Source organism: Pseudonaja textilis, chromosome 2 (genome assembly GCF_049901715.1).
Source record: "Pseudonaja textilis isolate UNSWEBS1 chromosome 2, rPseTex1.2, whole genome shotgun sequence".
Taxonomy (NCBI): Eukaryota; Metazoa; Chordata; class Lepidosauria; order Squamata; family Elapidae; genus Pseudonaja; species Pseudonaja textilis.
This window is the reverse complement of record NC_141991.1, coordinates 80,781,627-80,798,813: the sequence shown is the minus strand read 5'-3', so window position 1 is coordinate 80,798,813 and position 17,187 is coordinate 80,781,627. Positions and strand designations below refer to the sequence as shown.

The 17,187-nt window shown below is 34.7% G+C and overlaps 1 protein-coding gene across 1 annotated transcript in view; it reads right to left on the bottom strand.

Annotated features, from left to right (window-relative positions):
- Window positions 1-17,187, bottom strand: part of PDLIM4 (PDZ and LIM domain 4) — a 76,575-nt gene that overhangs the window by 30,063 nt on the left and 29,325 nt on the right. Inside the window, exon 3 of the mRNA XM_026696453.2 lies at window positions 4,353-4,437. Within this exon, the coding sequence (XP_026552238.1) occupies window positions 4,353-4,437 (85 nt within the window). The remainder of the gene's footprint in view (window positions 1-4,352; window positions 4,438-17,187) is intronic.

Below are 17,187 nucleotides of genomic sequence, written 5' to 3'. Positions count from 1 at the left end.
GTGTCCAGCCAGCGAAAACCTTTGTTACTTTGTTAAATCACTAGCTTCAAATTCACAACCAGCTCTCCTTATGGCAGAGTGAGACCAAATCAAAGCTGCAGAAAGGATACATTTTTTTATCTACCAGTCAAACTATCAGGCTAACAAAATAAAATACTGGCTGTACCCAAATGACCATTAGTGGGCAGCAAAGAGTTAGAATTTCCAGTATTTCTTGCCCTCTTCTGGCTGCTTGGATTTTTGCAATGGAGATATGATAAGCTCTCTCTTTTTTAGCTGCCTTCGAATCAGTCTTGATTACTGCTGATTGCCTAGACTAGTCCATGAAGTTCTTTTGTCAAGATTTCAGAAGTGGTTTGACATTGCCTTCTTCTTGGGCTGAAAGACAATGACTGGCCCAACGCCCCCCAGAGGTCTTTGTGCCTAAGGCAGGGCTAGACTCATGGGCACCTGGTGATTATTCTGATGCCTTAACCATGGCACCAAACTGGTTTTCACAGGCATAATGTTGTAGGTATATTTTGTTGCCATTGTTAGTGGACAGGATAAATAATATGGGATTTCACCAGCATAACGCTGGTGAATAAATGAGTAATAAATAATAAATGAGTACAGGGCAGGTATTTCAAGCAGTTCAGCAGGGAAGCCAATTTACTCAGACAAATGATAGATTTCTCTGGAATTGTTAAATGAGGCTACTTGGGATACTCCAACTTCCCATACTGAGCAGAAGGTTAAATTTGATGGTCTAGATTTTATAATATAATGAATGAAATGAAACGAAACGAAATGAAATGAAATGAAATGAAATGAGTGAGTGAGATAGATAGATTTGGGCCAAGATAAATGAAGAAAAATCACAAAAGGAATCCTGAGTAAAAAGAACGTAAAAAGAAAGCAAATATCCCATTCTTTTATAAGCACCATATGGTGGTGTTTTGACTAAAAGTTTATAAGAATAAAAATATAAGAGAATGTATAGTAATGATCTCTTTTCTTAAGTGGCCTGAAGATTATGAAATACTCTAGGGGAATGATGAGCGTTTCAGTCTCCTTTCCCATAAGACTTTACATATTTTCAAAATAGTAATAATGCCAATATTTACCACTTTAAAATGGTTAGAACACTTTACATATTATTACTATTATTATTATTATTATTATTATTATTGTTGTTGTTGTTGTTGTTGTTGTTGTTGTTGTTGTAACTACAAGATAAATATTAGAATCAATAGAAGAGGGTAGCTCAGGGCTGAACGGTGGAGTCCTTGGTGCTCTCTGAATGTGGTTGTTTTCCTACAGACATTTTGTTACCAGATCATATAATATCCTCAGTGCTAGAAAGGATTGGGTTTGCTCTCTGTTTATATATAGTGCCTTGCTCTGTCCGTGTTAGTAGAGGTGTTGTTTTCTTCTTGACAGTTCCTTGATTGGGCTCTCTCAGAATCACTTTTCTGGAACACTAGGCATCCTGGTGGCTCACCCCAATCTTGGAATCTATAATTTCTAGATGCCAGGAGATGAGTCAGTATCACCTGAGAGCTATTTCTCGCCCATCAAGTGTAGTTGCGATCTCTTTCTAAACAATCTAAATTTCTTAAACTTGAAAAAAGCACTAGACAACCTATGACTCATTGAGTCTTCTTTTGTCAATATTTGCTTACTTAAAGAAATAAATAGATTGGCCATGGGTGAGCACAAAAGCAATGGGAATGCAATTTCCTGCTGGCTTCCCTATTGATTTTGCTTGTGGAAGCTGTTAGGAAGAGTGACAGATGGGAGAACAATCTCTTCTTGAAAGTCGCAAGTGATGGAGCTCCCACAATTTGGAATTTTCCAATTCCCTGTTTTCCCATCCAAGTACCAAACTGGATCTGTTTAGCTTCTTCCAGATTAGTCAAGGTTCTTTCAACTGCTCTTGCAATCTGAGGAATACTTCTATTGGTTGGAATCTATACAGATATTGTAGAGACTACTGCTAACTATGGCAGGAATAAGTTTTGTGATATAGGCAGGCAGCATTTTGGCCCACTATCTGCTATCCATTATCACACAGCTAATTTCCATTTTAAAAATAAATAGAAAATATAATGTTGGTTAATCCTGGCAAGAATCAAAAGTAATGTGCATTCTCCCTCAGAAATATATTTGGCAGTAAGAATTCATGCATTTGTTTCCAAGTGCCCCCCCCACCCCCATATGGACAGTTTTGGAAAACATCAACATCTTTTGGAAACAGTTTTTAGAATAAATTGCTACAACTGATTAATTAGGCAAACACAGCCAAGAAATGGGGAAAAATACAGACAGCCTCACCATGCTTCTTCAATAAACCCAGATTAAGGATGTGCAGACTACATTTCCCTACAGAAGATGCTATATCAGATAAAGAAATATCTGAAATAATATTAATTCATATACCTACTTTATGTAATAATATATTTACCTTGCCTTTCCAACAAACAGGATACTCAAGGAAATAGTATCCTTGAAAACTATTTTATAATAAAATAATTCATAAAATAATTCAGAATAGCATTAAATGTATATGACTGTTAACTGGAGTTGACCTGCATAGAAAAGATGGCAAATGATGGACAGGTTTCTAGGAAAAAAATAGTCTTTCACTGTCTTCCTCTTATTATAAGAAATGGTGGCCCCAATTTTGATAAAGCTTCTGAAAGTTCTGAAAGGAACTAGCTTTCTGCAATAAGTTTTTTCCCCATCTCTTTTTCAGTTGTGTCTGATTCTCAGAGTAGTAATAGACCTATATACAACTTCATAGTGCTTTATAGCACTCCCTAAGCTGATTACAGAGTCAGCATTTTGCCTCCAACTATGTGGGCCCTCATATCTCAGAAAGATGGAAGGCTTCAGTCAACCTTGAGCCGGTTAGCATCGAACTGCTGGCAGTGAGCAGAGTCAGCTTGCAATACTACATTGTAACCACTGCACCGTTACAGCTCTATAGTACCTAGATATATAATAATGATACAGTACTATATAGTACCTAGACAAGTCCCTATAATTTTCTTGACAAGATTTTTCAGAAGTGGTTTGCCATTGCCTCTTTTCTAGGACTGAGAGTAGGTGACTGGTGTAAGGCTTCATGCCCAAGGTGGGACTAGAACTTCCAGTCTCCTGGTTTCTAACATGATCTCTTAACCCCTGCACCAAAGTGGCTTTAGTAATAAGTACGGTATTAGGACTTTGTAAATCTTTGCTATTTTTATCAGCAACTTTTGCAATCTTTTGCCGTCTGTCCTATTATTTTGAAGTCTAGCACATAATAGCACCTTTACGATTGCTTTGGTATTGTGCTGATACAATGGTAGCAGGAAACAGCTTCTTCATTGTCATGTTCTATTATATAGATCCTAAAACATAGAGCCTGTTTGATTATACGCATTCCAAGTTTTTTTCTGTTATATCTCAGTAATTTACTGCTTTAAGCAACTAAAAAATCAAGATCTGTGAGAAAAAAACATAGAAGCAATTATGTTAACTGTCTAAACCATATCACCACTTCACAGATGTTCCAGAATTTTAACATTTCATTTTAGAATTAGTCCATAGGCAATCATGAACTACCGCACAAACTAAATCAGAAGTATATATAATCCATTCCAAGAAATTGACAGATGGAATTTAAACTGGTAGAAAATCTCTCCTGCGAGCTAAGGATATTGGTGGCAAAACGGCTTTCACCACAACAAGTAGACTTTATAGCCTGTTGCCATTGTATGCAGAGTCTCTATGGGCTGCTGCTCTGAAAGGTTAGTGAAAGTGTGACCACTTACCTAGCCCATATATGGACATCATGAAATGTAAAGATCAATTTTTTATAAACATCAACGTATCACACTATCCAAGCAGACATTTAGACATTACAGTTGAATCTAAAAATACTCTGGAAATATATCTAAAGGATACTTTAAAAAGGCTCTGATTCCAAGCAAATGAACAATCTTTTTTAAAAAACTAGAAAAGAAACCATCATTTAAATTCCTTTAGTACTGGATCTACCTAATAGTCCTCCTTACTTATGTGTTCCCTCACCAAGCCCTCAACAGAATTAAACCTTACCAACCTCTTTTTAAGTCAATCTTTGCTATGAATCTCTATAGAATATTTCAAATAGATCATAGAATGGCAGTGGACATAAATAAAGTACAAAATGCAAAAGATTTTGCATACTTAAATTTACAACAGATCCAGAAAGCAACATATTTTTCTGATGTCCTAAGTATGCATTTAATGTTCAACTATATTATGTGTTGTATTGAGGAAGATTTATTTCCTATTTTAATGAAATTTTTAAAAATGATTTAAATTATGTAAAGATCACATACCTGTGTTTCAGGTTCTACACTGACACGATAAGCTTGTGCTTTTCCATCTTCTACAGTATTAGGTGACCAAACCTTGCCTTCAGCTCTGTAATGGAAAATTAAGAATTATACGTACAATATACAGTAGATTGTTAGTAAGCTTGAATATAATTTTATATATTTCCAAGAATCCAGAAACCTGGATGAATCAAAAACATCATTTACTTATTTTTTTTCCTGTCCTATTATATTCTTTTTATACTGATAAGTAAACTTTCATCCATCTATCCATCCACCCATTCGATCAATCAATCAATTTATATAAGTGTCCATTTCAAATTGATGACTCTGGGAGCTAACAGTTAAAAGCACCACGAAAGTCCTGATATTACAAAAACAATGCATCCATAATCAGCAGCTGAGTTAAAAAAGAAAAGAAAGAAGCCATCAGCAAATCAATCATTGAATGGGCTCTACCATAGATCCAAACTTGGTGACATAACTACTTCTTTAAGGCCTTATTGGTAACTATTAGCACCTTCAATTGAACCCAGAAGCACACTAACAACTCACAGAGCAGAGAAGTAGCATGTGCTGATCAAGGAGTACACATTATTGCCCATGTTGTTGCATTTTATATCCCACACAGCTTCTGGGTGTTCTTCAATGGCTTCCCCAATAAAATGCAGTAATCTATTTGGGAGATGACTGAAGCATGAGTGACTGTGAGTAGACTCTCTTGCTCTAGGAATGGGCACATGTGGCAAACAATATGAAATTGTACAAAGACCTGGCTACAGCTGCCGCCTGTTCCTTATGCCCAGGACATCCCCCAGATTGCACACCAATTATGTTTGAAATAGTACAGTCACCTTCAAAATTAAAGATGAAAAGTCCCTAGAACCAGGGTGCCCTAATATCCAAGACCACTTAGTCTTGCTAGGGTTGAGTTGAAGCCTGTTGTTTCTCATCCAAACATCCACAGTTTCCAGACACTAAACAGAATTTCCACTGTATCACATGGGCAGTCAGAGGTGGAAATTGGCATGCCTCTGAATGACCTCACAAAGTGGCTTCATGGAGATGTTAAATAGGAGCCGAGCAAGTACCACCCTGCAGAACCTTGAAAAGGAATGATTGCAGGCTGGAGCTGTCCCTACGGTCAACACGACTGCCTTGGAAGAAGGAAGAGAACCAGCACAACACAGTGTCACTCATTCCCAATCCCAAAAGCCAATCCAGAAGGATACCATTATTGATGTTATCAAAACCTGCCAAGAAGTCAAGAAGAGCAAAGATGGATGTACCGCTTCCATCCTGCTCCTGCCACATGTTATTTACAATTGCGATCAAAGCCATTTCAGGGCCATCACCAGATCTGATTTCCAACTGAAAAAAGTCCAAATACTCCACTTCCTCCAGCATTTTCTGGAGCTGTTGCACAACTACCTTTTCTACCACCTTTTCTAAAATTAAACATTATGATTTGCAATTCATTTCATTTGCTTAGGTTTTTTTTTTTAAAAAAACTGTAACAATAACATTTTAAACCTTTAGCCGTTTATTTTAGAGAAAGAAAAAATATGTTCTATTCGTTTAAAAATTGTCTAGCTTAACTATACAGTAATTAAAGTATTATCCCTTTCCGTCTTTCCATGATTAACTTAGCCATTATGCTCATGGTAAGGATTTCAAACATATTTTCAAATCATGGTTAAGAAATCTGATTTGCTTTAATTACTGAGCCACAGATAAAGCTGACAAGGAGGAGACCAAATAAATATTTGGGAGTGGGGGCAGAAATAAGGAAAAGGCATGAGTACCAAAGCTAGTAGTATCCTATGTACATCCTTGGCCTTCAATTTAATGCCTTAGCTTGTTATCTTGCCACAAATTAATCTTTTTGGACATCAATATATTAGCAAAAGTAGTCAACTGCTATCTCATCAAAACAACATAAATAAGATTTCATAATATAACTCACTTTGGGTATTTCTATTTTTCATTTTAGGCTGCATATGTCACTTTAGAATATGTAAAGGTTCTTATTCCTAGAAGGTAATAGTTAAAAAATGCAACTGAGAATCTTTATTTATATTTAATTCCTGATTTGTTAAACACTGAAGTTTAAGTGAACTGCTGGCATTAATGACACACGAACTGTTTACAACATGTAAGGGTTTTAGTCTAGAAAGTTTTTACCTAGGGACATTTTTTTCTTGTCTAAATGAAACAAGTCATTTTGAAAAAGTCAATTATATAGGCTACTCTAACTCTGATAAGAATGTTGTTCTCAATTTTTACAAGTGTTACATTCTGAAGCAAGTTCCACCATGTTCAGTGAGAATTAATGTTTTTAAAGTTAAAATTAAATAAAGACAGACAACACCAACACAAACACACAATGTACACACAGAACACAGGAAAATATTGGATGCTATTTACTGTCAATCAGCTGAAATAAGATACCAGAAAAATTATAGAAATTACAGCCAGATCATCCTGAGATTGTGAAATAAGCCCCCATGAACCAAATCCTGATTTGAAAGTGATCATAAAATGTTTGATAATAGTATGTCTTTTAATAGTAAGTTTATTAAAAATGACAATGATAAACTACATAGAAACTTTTTAAAAAACCAATAAAAAATAAAACGTGCAAAAAAAAATCCCTTCACATGGCAGGGAAGAGTTATTCAAGGTCAAGGATGCTGTGGAGGTTGAGGAAGATAATAGTTTTATCCACTAATACAGTGGCCCTCAACCTTTTTTGTGCCACGGCCCGGTACCGGCATCACAAAATGATCCGTGGCCCGGTACCGGCATCAGCACGCATGGCAAGGTGAGCCGAGCGACTGGCCAGCCAGCCATCCCCCGCTTCTCCCCGCCACCTTCAACTCCTCCTTTGTACCTTTGTCGATGGGCTTCGGGACAGCTTCGAGACAGTCGCTCAGCTCGCCTTGCCTTGGGTGCTGAAAGAATCCTCGTGCCTTAGTTTTGTTCGAAGCCGTCCCCCCTTCGATGAAACTAAGGCGCGAGGATTCCTTCAGGACCCAAACGCCGCTTTCCAATTGGAAAAGCTCACCGGAAGTACTTTCTCATCAAAACAAGATGGCGGCGCCCAGCAAACCGGTGGCCCAGTAGAAAATGTTCCACGGACTGGTACCGGTCCACGGCCCGGTGGTTGGGGACCCCTGCACTAATCCACTAATCCAGGGGTCTCCAAACTTGACAACTGAGGAATTCTGGGAGTTGAAGTCCACAAATCCTAAAGTTGCAATGTTTGGAAACTCCTGTACTAATCAAAATGTGAAATCTATGGTCTTATTTCAATTAAGGGCAAACCTGATTCCAAACAGTGAATGATTTTTTAAAATAGTAATTTTATTAAAAGATACAATTAAAAAGATAAACATTAATATAAACTAAAAAAGAGAATACAAAGAAAAAAGGAAAGTGAAGAAAAGGAAAAAATGAAAGAATAGAAAAGATTATAGTAAAAAAAGGAAATGAAGTGACTTTCTGCCTTTATCACAAGTATAAACAATTTTAGTAATTTATCACTTTCTCTAAAAATGCAACAAATGACCTCTTCTTCCCACAACTCATCTCTTATTAATAAATAAATCCTTAAAACCTCATCATTTAAATCCTGATTAGTAAAAATCCATTAAGGAATACCACAACTAGCAATATTTCTATTTTAATCTTGATCAAATAAGTCAACTTTATATTTTTTCCTTTTCCTTTTAAATTTTTTGATTTTTAGTCCTTTCAAATACTGTCCTAAAAAATTGATTAACTTTTCATCTTTATTTCATCTCCACAATATTCTTCAAAGCTTTAACAAGCCTCTTTTGTAAATCCAATATAGGAAAATTATCCAGGGCATTCTATTGGATTATTTTCTGTAGATCCCTTATGTAGACAAAAATCTTGTAGCAGGTATCCTCTTGAACTTTGTCTATTATGAATCCATCAAATTTAGCTTGTGTAGATTTATCCAAAGAATTGTTAATGAGTATAATGTTTTGTAGTGATATTAACTAATTTTAAAGAAAATATTATATGTTCACTCCCAAAAATACTTCTTTGGACTAAGAAGTGATCATTTTCAGATGATTTTGAACATAATGAACCCATGTTTAAATCCAACGTTGCTTCTCCACAAGTGTCCTTTTCAAGTACCATTTCAAGGGAAATGACCTGACATGTGGCATTTGCTTATTAGTGATTAAAGGTTTGACTGTTTTCCTGGCATTTCACTAGCTATTGCCAGTATTCACTAGCCATTTCACTAGCTTTCCTTAACAATTATTCCTTAACAAGCATTATTTTAGGATTGAACTTATATAATATTTTACTGATTTGTCCCATTTTTATTCTATATATTGGAATACAAGTTTATCATATAATTATGCTTATTTTACAGAAGGAAAACAGAAATTATAGGTGGTAAAGAATGAAGTTGACCACTCTAACTAACAACCCATTCTGAAAATATACATCCTATTTATGTTCCCAAGATACCTTCAGATGGTATTTTAACATTACGGTATCAGTCGGTTTCTATATTGTGCTAGATTTCACATATGGTACTAATCTAGATCTTGCTCAGTTTATGTTAGTATACAATTCCTTTATAATCACCACTATAAACTTTCCTTCTCTCTTCACTTGACAAGAGTTCTTAGTTGCTATAGACCACCAAACAAATACTTATTTACAAACCTTCTTTAGCATATGTATAGGAAAATTCTTACAAACCTGAAATTGTTTCTCTAAACAAGTAATGAAATGAAATTCTAGTTAATCTGTTGGCAGCAAATATTCTTCCTCCTTTTCCCCACCTCCCAATAATGGCTCCTGAATATAAAAGTTGATGGGTGTTAAAACTTATTATGGATCTTGTGTATTTAAATCAGAGATCCGGTGTTTCCTCAAGAACATACCAGAGGAAAAGATGTAATTAATATTATACATGTTCTTACCCCAAAATCTGAGAAGTGATTCTTTTTTAACCTATGACTCAATCTGGAAATTTGAGAAAATTATGAATAATGCTTTTCATGTGTACCAATGTCACTTTGCTGCATACAACAACACGTATGTTTACATATGGCATCACTATCAGAGATGTTTTATTATATCCAAACGTGCTGGAAACAAACTACCTAAATAAAACATTGTGGTTTTAAACTACCATGAAATAGAATTGGCTCTTGACTTTCCCCTGTGCCAATACACAACACACATTCCATGTAATTCTCCAAATAACAAATCATAGCACTCATATATTTATGTTCCTCTATACATTATTAATCATTGAAGTAATCACTTCTTTGGAGACCTACAAGCTATGGAAACCTGGAAACTTTGTATTTTTTAAAAAAATGTTTGTTTATAAAATAGTTTTATTTAAAATTCACCTAGGAAGGTCATGAATTCACATGTTTTATGTGAGTTTCAGTATGTCATCTGTAGGTTGTCTAGAGCAGAAGTAGTCAGGCTTGAATTAAACAATTTTCTAATAATATAGCATGGAAATGCTAACAAGTACTGCATGCAGGACTGGTTTTAAAAGTGTTGTTCGTTTTTCTAATTACAGCCAAGCATAATGAACCACAGCTCCAGGATGGCTATAATGTTTCCTTGTCTATTTTAAAGCACATGACCAAAACAAATCTAAGGAATTGCATCAAATGTCATTTTGCTCCAATTCAATCTATAACACCACACTCAGTCAAATAATCAAAGTCGTTCATTTGAGAGGGATAATTGTAGGATTTTTATAATAATCCAAAAGCTTTTTTCTTGGTTATCCAGCCTTTCTGTCTGATAGTGAGCAGAAATAAGACTTTTCAGGTGTGGTGTCTCAATTACCCAGTTGAATCTGGTGCTTCAGATTTTTCTCCACAATATTCATTGTGAATCTCATCTATGTTTATGTTAAAATACACTCTGTTGTACAGTCAATTCATCTAACTTTTCTTTAAAATGTATCACCATTGTCATTTAAACGTAATTTTTCCCCTATGTGTCTCTGCAAACCCTTAGTTGAACAAAGAATGAAATATGAGGGTGTGCATATTTTGAAAAATTCAGAAAAATTTCTTTGGCTCTGATATGAGACAATGCAATAAAGCCATGTATAAAAGTTAAACCCCACTTTGAAAACAGCACCATCTTTTTTTTTCAAGCTTCCAATAATAATGCTATCTTTTCCAGAGCTCAAACCCTTCTTTTTAAAAGAAATAGTAATATTGTATCAATCTCTAATGCTTTTCAGTTTTCACTAAGAAAGGATATGATTTTTGCATAATCTACAAAATAAAGCTCTTTTTTTTACAACATATTGGTCATAATTCATTCGTATGGTGATGTATGGAAAAACAATTGCCAGAAGATGAAAGAGTTTCATTAAAAGACGTCCTTGTTCTTGACATGATCATTAATCACATGGCTACAGTTGGGTCTCCATGGAACCTTATTTGGCAAAGAATGAGCAGCACCAAATTCCAGGAGGATTCACTCAGAAGATATAAAGAGAAACAAAAATCATAAACAACTGAGCTATTCCATTTGGCCCACAGACGTCTCTTCCCCACCCTTGTTTTTTTCCCCTTAATCTCAACACATAAAAATAGTGAAAGTGATTTGTTCAAGTCAGATTTCGGTTCCGCTTCTTTTGGCCTCCGTTCTGTCTGATGGAAAATAAATGGGGCAAACAAAGAAGAACATGTCAAGGACACAAACAGGAAAGCAGTCTCATCCTTCACTGATAGGAATGTGTGCACGCAAAAACACAGTGACTCCAACCTATAGGAATTACTAAACCAGACTGTAAAGAAAGATGAGCTGTCTTTATATGTTTGGGACATGTAGCATGAATCTAAAGTTAAAACCTAGACATACATTTACTAAAAAAAATTCAGAGATAATTAAGCTATCACAATAAATGCCGGATGGGCCTTTGCATATGCAGCTGATCTAAATTAATATTTATATTAATATGGAATACACTTTTCTCAACAGGAAAAGTATTCCAATGAGGTTGTTCTCATTTGCAACTCTTTCTTGATTATATCTTAAATTTAATCAGAAATCATTGGAGTTTTGTCAATTACACAGCATTTTAAAATAATGAAAAGTGGTTCATAACCGTTTGTTTTCTGAACTATTAGAAACTACTTCATGTATGGGCAACTATTATATTCAATGGGATTAAGATAGGGGAAAAAACCTTGATCAATAATCCTTCAGTAATCATCCTTCCAATCACTGAATGTACAACAGTGCTTAAGAAAACAACATTAAATCGGAAGAAGGCGGAGCCTCCTGACGGACCATAGATCACGACTCTCTGCGGCTGTGGTCTATGCTCTTTCGTTGGAGAGCTCCGATCATTACAATTAGGGGCTGAAGCTGCCTTGGAGGGGCGGTGGAGTAAGGGGAAGCCGCAAGCCAGATTGAGGGGAGCCACATCTCTCCTGGGCTTGGTTTTTTTCCCCCCGAAGACGACTGCAGCGGTGGTTTAAAATGGCCACCCCGAAGAGGAGGACTCAGCTGGATTAAGATTTGTGCAGGAGGGAAGAAAGAGGTGGATAACATCTGAATCGGGACAACTGGGCAATACAACTAAACAAAAGTACCCCGGGATTAAGGTAACATGGAATTTTTAAGAAAAGAAAAGTGAGCGGCGAAATTACAAAGGGACAGGGGGAAAAAAAGAAAATATTTTTGACAGCTAAGTGGGGCTTCGAACCAGGAAAGGAAGAAGCTGGAACTAAAGATTTAACTAAATTGGACTAAAATATTTTGGGAATAAACAGGCATAAACTAAAGCTGGACTTAAGATTGTCAAAAAATAATAATAATAAAGTTTACAAATTGGAGACTGGACTGTGCTGGAATATTGAGGTTCGAAAAACCCTAAATAAAAAAATAGGGGAAAAAGGTGAAGACTTTGTATAATGGAGAGTGCCACTTTTGACAAAAATTTGAGTTCAATCAAAAGGGAAAGCATCCTGTTTCTGAATGAACTTGTGTGGATATAACATTAAAGAAATATTGAAACAAAGTAAGAATATTAGAAAGTGAAAGCAGAACCAGAATAAAGAAAAAAGCAAGGAAAGACTGACTGTGCGATTGATTGATGTTTTTGGTATAGACCCTCGGCTGGAATAACTGAGAACTTTAGAAAATTGAAAGAAGAAAGAAGGAAAGTAAAAGTGTTTTTTTGTGGACTTTAACGATCATAAAATATAAGAGTATGTAATGATGATATCTCTTTGGGTATTAAAAATGGAACTTAAAAATATGAGAGAATTACTACAGGAAAGAGGTGAATCACTTTGCTCTGTGTTAGAAAAAATGGAAATGGCGATTGAAGAACAAGAAGAAAGAGCTTCAGAGGAGGAGGAGTCAATTCAAGGAGAAGACATTTTAAATAGACAATTAACACAAAGAACACTACAAAGAAGTGGGGAAAGAAGGAAGGTTAAGAAGTTGAGATTTAAGAAGGCAATCAAAAAGGGGAATACCCGTGAAGTGGGGAAAGGCAGAAAGACCCAGCAGAAAAGGGGAAAGGAAGATATTAAGAAAGAGAGGGATATGAACTAGAATGAGAAAAGACATGGGGAAAAGAGGGGGAGGAGAAACGGTAAGAAACAAGTGCATGAAATAAAGAAATATGGAAACAGTAAAATGTTGAAAAATTGTTTTTTCAGAGATAATGGTTGATGAATTAAAAAGGGGATTCTGCAGGGTGACAAGGGGTAATAAGAATATTTCTGCAATTAAAAATATTTAGAAAATAGGGTAATATAGATACTGATAACTCTTATTAAAAATCAAGCGGGGAAAATATGCTGTGGAATCCAAATGAAAAGATGTAATGATTATTATTGTAACTTCTTAAAAATAATGGTTTATTGGGAATCGAGATGAGGGAATAAAGGTATATTTTAATCATTAAGGTGTCACACTCAAAACAGTAAAAGGGGGAAAACCTATACTTGTTTTTTTTTTTAGTGTTAAAATTTTTATTAATCTAGAATTTATAAAAAGAATGTGTAATGGAAAGGGAATATGACAGACTAAAGAACCAATTAAATTAATAAGTTAATATAGACTATTAAAAGCAAGGAGAGACATTGGTAACTTTTTATTATTATTATCATTATTATTATTATTAGACAAACACATATTGTTTATCTTTATTTTTAAAATAAATATTAAAGGATTATATTTGAAATAATTGAAATGAAACAAAAAGATGTTTCGATTGAGATTAATGAAAGAGGCTAGAATTAATGTGTTTGTTTCTCTCCTTACTGAAAATTTGGAATGGAAAAGGTAATAATATAATTAAGTATGCATATATGAATGTATAATTGCTCTCATATTTGTATGTAAAGATGATGACCTGGAAATATGTTGTTCACTAAAAGAGATATTTGTTTTTAATGTGAAAAACTGAATAAAATTTGTTAAAAAAAAGAAAGAAAACAACATTAAATCTATAAGCTGTGAAATGTTTGTTCATACAAGTTGTACTGATAGTAATATAAAGAAAACACATTCAGGTTTCTGGAATGCCTACAGGAATGATCTATTCTATATAGATTGCAATAAATAATTTTCTGATGGAGCTAGTTTTCCTTTTCTTTTGAAAACAATGCTTTGCTAAAAGGATGACTCATTTTCAGTAACAAATAAGTCTGCATCTGGCTTAAGCAGTGACTGCTTTTATTGGCCAGACATCTTTATTTGCAATTCAATGATTTGCTTTGGGCTGAGTTAAGAAATACAATAACTGTAACATTCAGATGTTTTATCTGGTCAAGGCTTAAAAATAACCAATAAAATTGTTAATATAATTACTTTGCTTACTGCATAAAATAAACATGTAGGTTTTCCAATCGGGGGAGATGTTGCTTTTTAAAATAGTTGGCTATTTTAGAAGTTCTCTTCTTTCTCCTCCAATATATAAGCCTAAATAATCATTTATCTTAAATATATCATGACTGGCCCACCATGAAAACTTTTTCTTAACTGCCTAAGGAAATCCTCATTCCCTGTCCTTCAGATTTCAACCTCACTCTTTGTTCCAATGTTTGGGGGAGCCTGTTACTTCCCATTCTATTGCTTCTTTGATCTTCTTCTTATACTTATTGATATTTGGTGTTTTGTATGCTATGACTTTCATGTTCTCCCAGTATTCCCTGTGGCAGCAGTTTATACAGTTCAGCAATTCCAATTTGTTCAGTACTTTATTTTTTCTGTATATTTTGGTGCTCTGCTCACACACTCTTATATTCCCTTTGCTTCTCCTGGGAATTCTCCCTCAGAACTGAACCTGAAAGGGCATGTAATGAAGAATTCCATAGATAATTAAAAATAATAACCAATCACATGTCCCTGAAGGAAGGACCAATCCCATGCCACATCTATAGATACTTGACCACTGTTTTCACTTGCCTAATATTGCTAAGTTTTTGCATTTTTATACATTTTTATACATGTTTTATTGATTGCTTTTTATTGCCATTCATCTCAACAAATAACTCTGTCAGAGTATCTTATTTATATTCTTTGTTACAGAGTTATGAACTGCTGCCTAAATTATATGGATTTCTAATTTAAAGATAAATGCATTATATAGGCCCTTGGTCTCTTCCAAAGTTTTGACAATTTAGCAACTTTAATCGGGAATTTTAATTCAGGACCTTTATTTATGAAATCTTCTGTTACTATGTATGGTATATGGTTGTATTTCTTACCAAGGTTGATGGGAAATTTTGAACTGACATAAATGTATATGGTTGAGGTCTTCTGAGATTTCACACAGGATCTTTCTACGTGTATGCTGAAATAAAAATTCCCATTTCCTTTAATGTATTTTTGTGGAATGTTTACATGCTGGGAAGCATCACAGAAGAATATTCCCTATTCTCATGTCAAAAATAATCTTACAGTGGAAGAAACTGGAAATGTTAAGTCATAAGGAAAAAGCAGACATCCAAGTTTTGTGAAGCATTCACATTTTGTCTGGAGGTAGTAGAGTGGTTTTGTCTGGCCAGTATCAGAGACATAAACTAAATTTATCTAACAAAAAAGTTGATCTATTTTGTATGCTGAATCAACTCAACCCAATTTACTATAGAAGAAAACTGGAAAAACAGAGATACCATAATACCTTTGAAACTCATTGAATTTGGTATTCAACAATTTTGATACAAACATTTTATCCTGGTATTCATCATTTGTTTGATACTCAACACACAAGTTAGAACATACTATTGTCAACACTGCCTTGTGACTTACTACATTATCCCTTATGGAAAAAGAATTGTTTGGTACTCATTAGTTTTGGTATTCATCACACCTCCCAGAACGAATTAACAATGAATATTGGGTACCACTGTATTAGAATTGATTTTCTAACATGTTAAGAACATTAACCTGAAGTTTCAGAGTTTTCAAGATTTTGGTACCTTAATATTTTGTAAGACAAAGTATAAACAATAAAGTGAAAATACTTTGAATATCAGAATGCCATTTTGGTTTTGATTTAAAAGATCTTTCAGCTACAAGTATCCTTGAAATCACTAAAATAATATTAAACTCAATAATTATTTTGGCAAGACTATAGAATCATTTGCAATTTTCTGTGAGACTTATTCTATTGAAAGAGACAAAGAGACAAAATCCAATGTAAAATCCCCCTTCTATAATTAATCAAGTTCACATTTTTTTGTAAAATATGTATATGAGCAACCTAGGCATTTCCATTTTTCAAAAGTAAACAATATACTCTGCCATATTAAAATTACATGTATTTACCTTCAGAATAGGCTTTTAGAAGACACCAAACCTAAAGAGCTAAAAAATGCCATTCACTTAAAATTGTAAAATTCCAGTAAAAATTGTACAGGATCAAATACTGAAAACATATGTGACTTTGTCCCCCTCCCCTCCATAATTATGGGTCTCACCAACAGTATATAAGTAGATGCCTAAGATGTCAAACATGTTGCAATAACTTTGGGCTTTTTTAGCTCCAAAGGTACTGACATATTGCAACTTTAGCACAAATCTTATAGTGAGCTTAATTTGATTATTTTGCAGTCCATGCATCTTGGAATTGTTTCAGTCAAGAGAAGTTCCCTATTACATTCTCAATGTTATTTTCTGATCTGAGATTGGACCACTGTCAGTATAGGCAAGAATCCAGATCACAAACTTTAATTATTAGTTAACCTGAATTGACCATGGGCTTGGCTCCTCTTGTGTTAATAGGTTCCTGACACTCTCTTTGGAATCATCTCTTAAAAGGCTGGGTTGCAAATGTGTAAGATCTGTCAGGAAGCACTTCTGACAATAGGGTTAGAGAGCAACAGAGCCAATATTAAGGAAAGAATAGAGAACACCAACTGGATGTGCTATGTGTGCCAACATTTGGAAAGAAGACATTGTTCTCTGAAACTAGCAAATCAATCCCCAATTACAGAAGGGGCTTCATACTAACAAGTGGAAAGAACCCTTTGTCCTCCTGATAGTATCCTGAAAAATGAATGGAAAAACTAACCTAGCTTGAGAGTTTTGCTCTTGAAGCTTCAAGAATGTTTAATTAATGGTCTGTTATTCTCTATAGTTTATAAAGATATACAGCATTCTTTCATTGCCCTGCCTCCTAAAACCAGCATGATTATTGCAAGCCCTCTTTAGGAAGGAAGGAAGGAAGGAAGGAAGGAAGGAAGGAAGGAAGGAAGGAAGGAAGGAAGGAAGGAAGGAAGGAAGGAAGGAAGGGGAAGGGAAGGGAAGGGAAGGGAAGGGAAGATAAGAGAAGGGA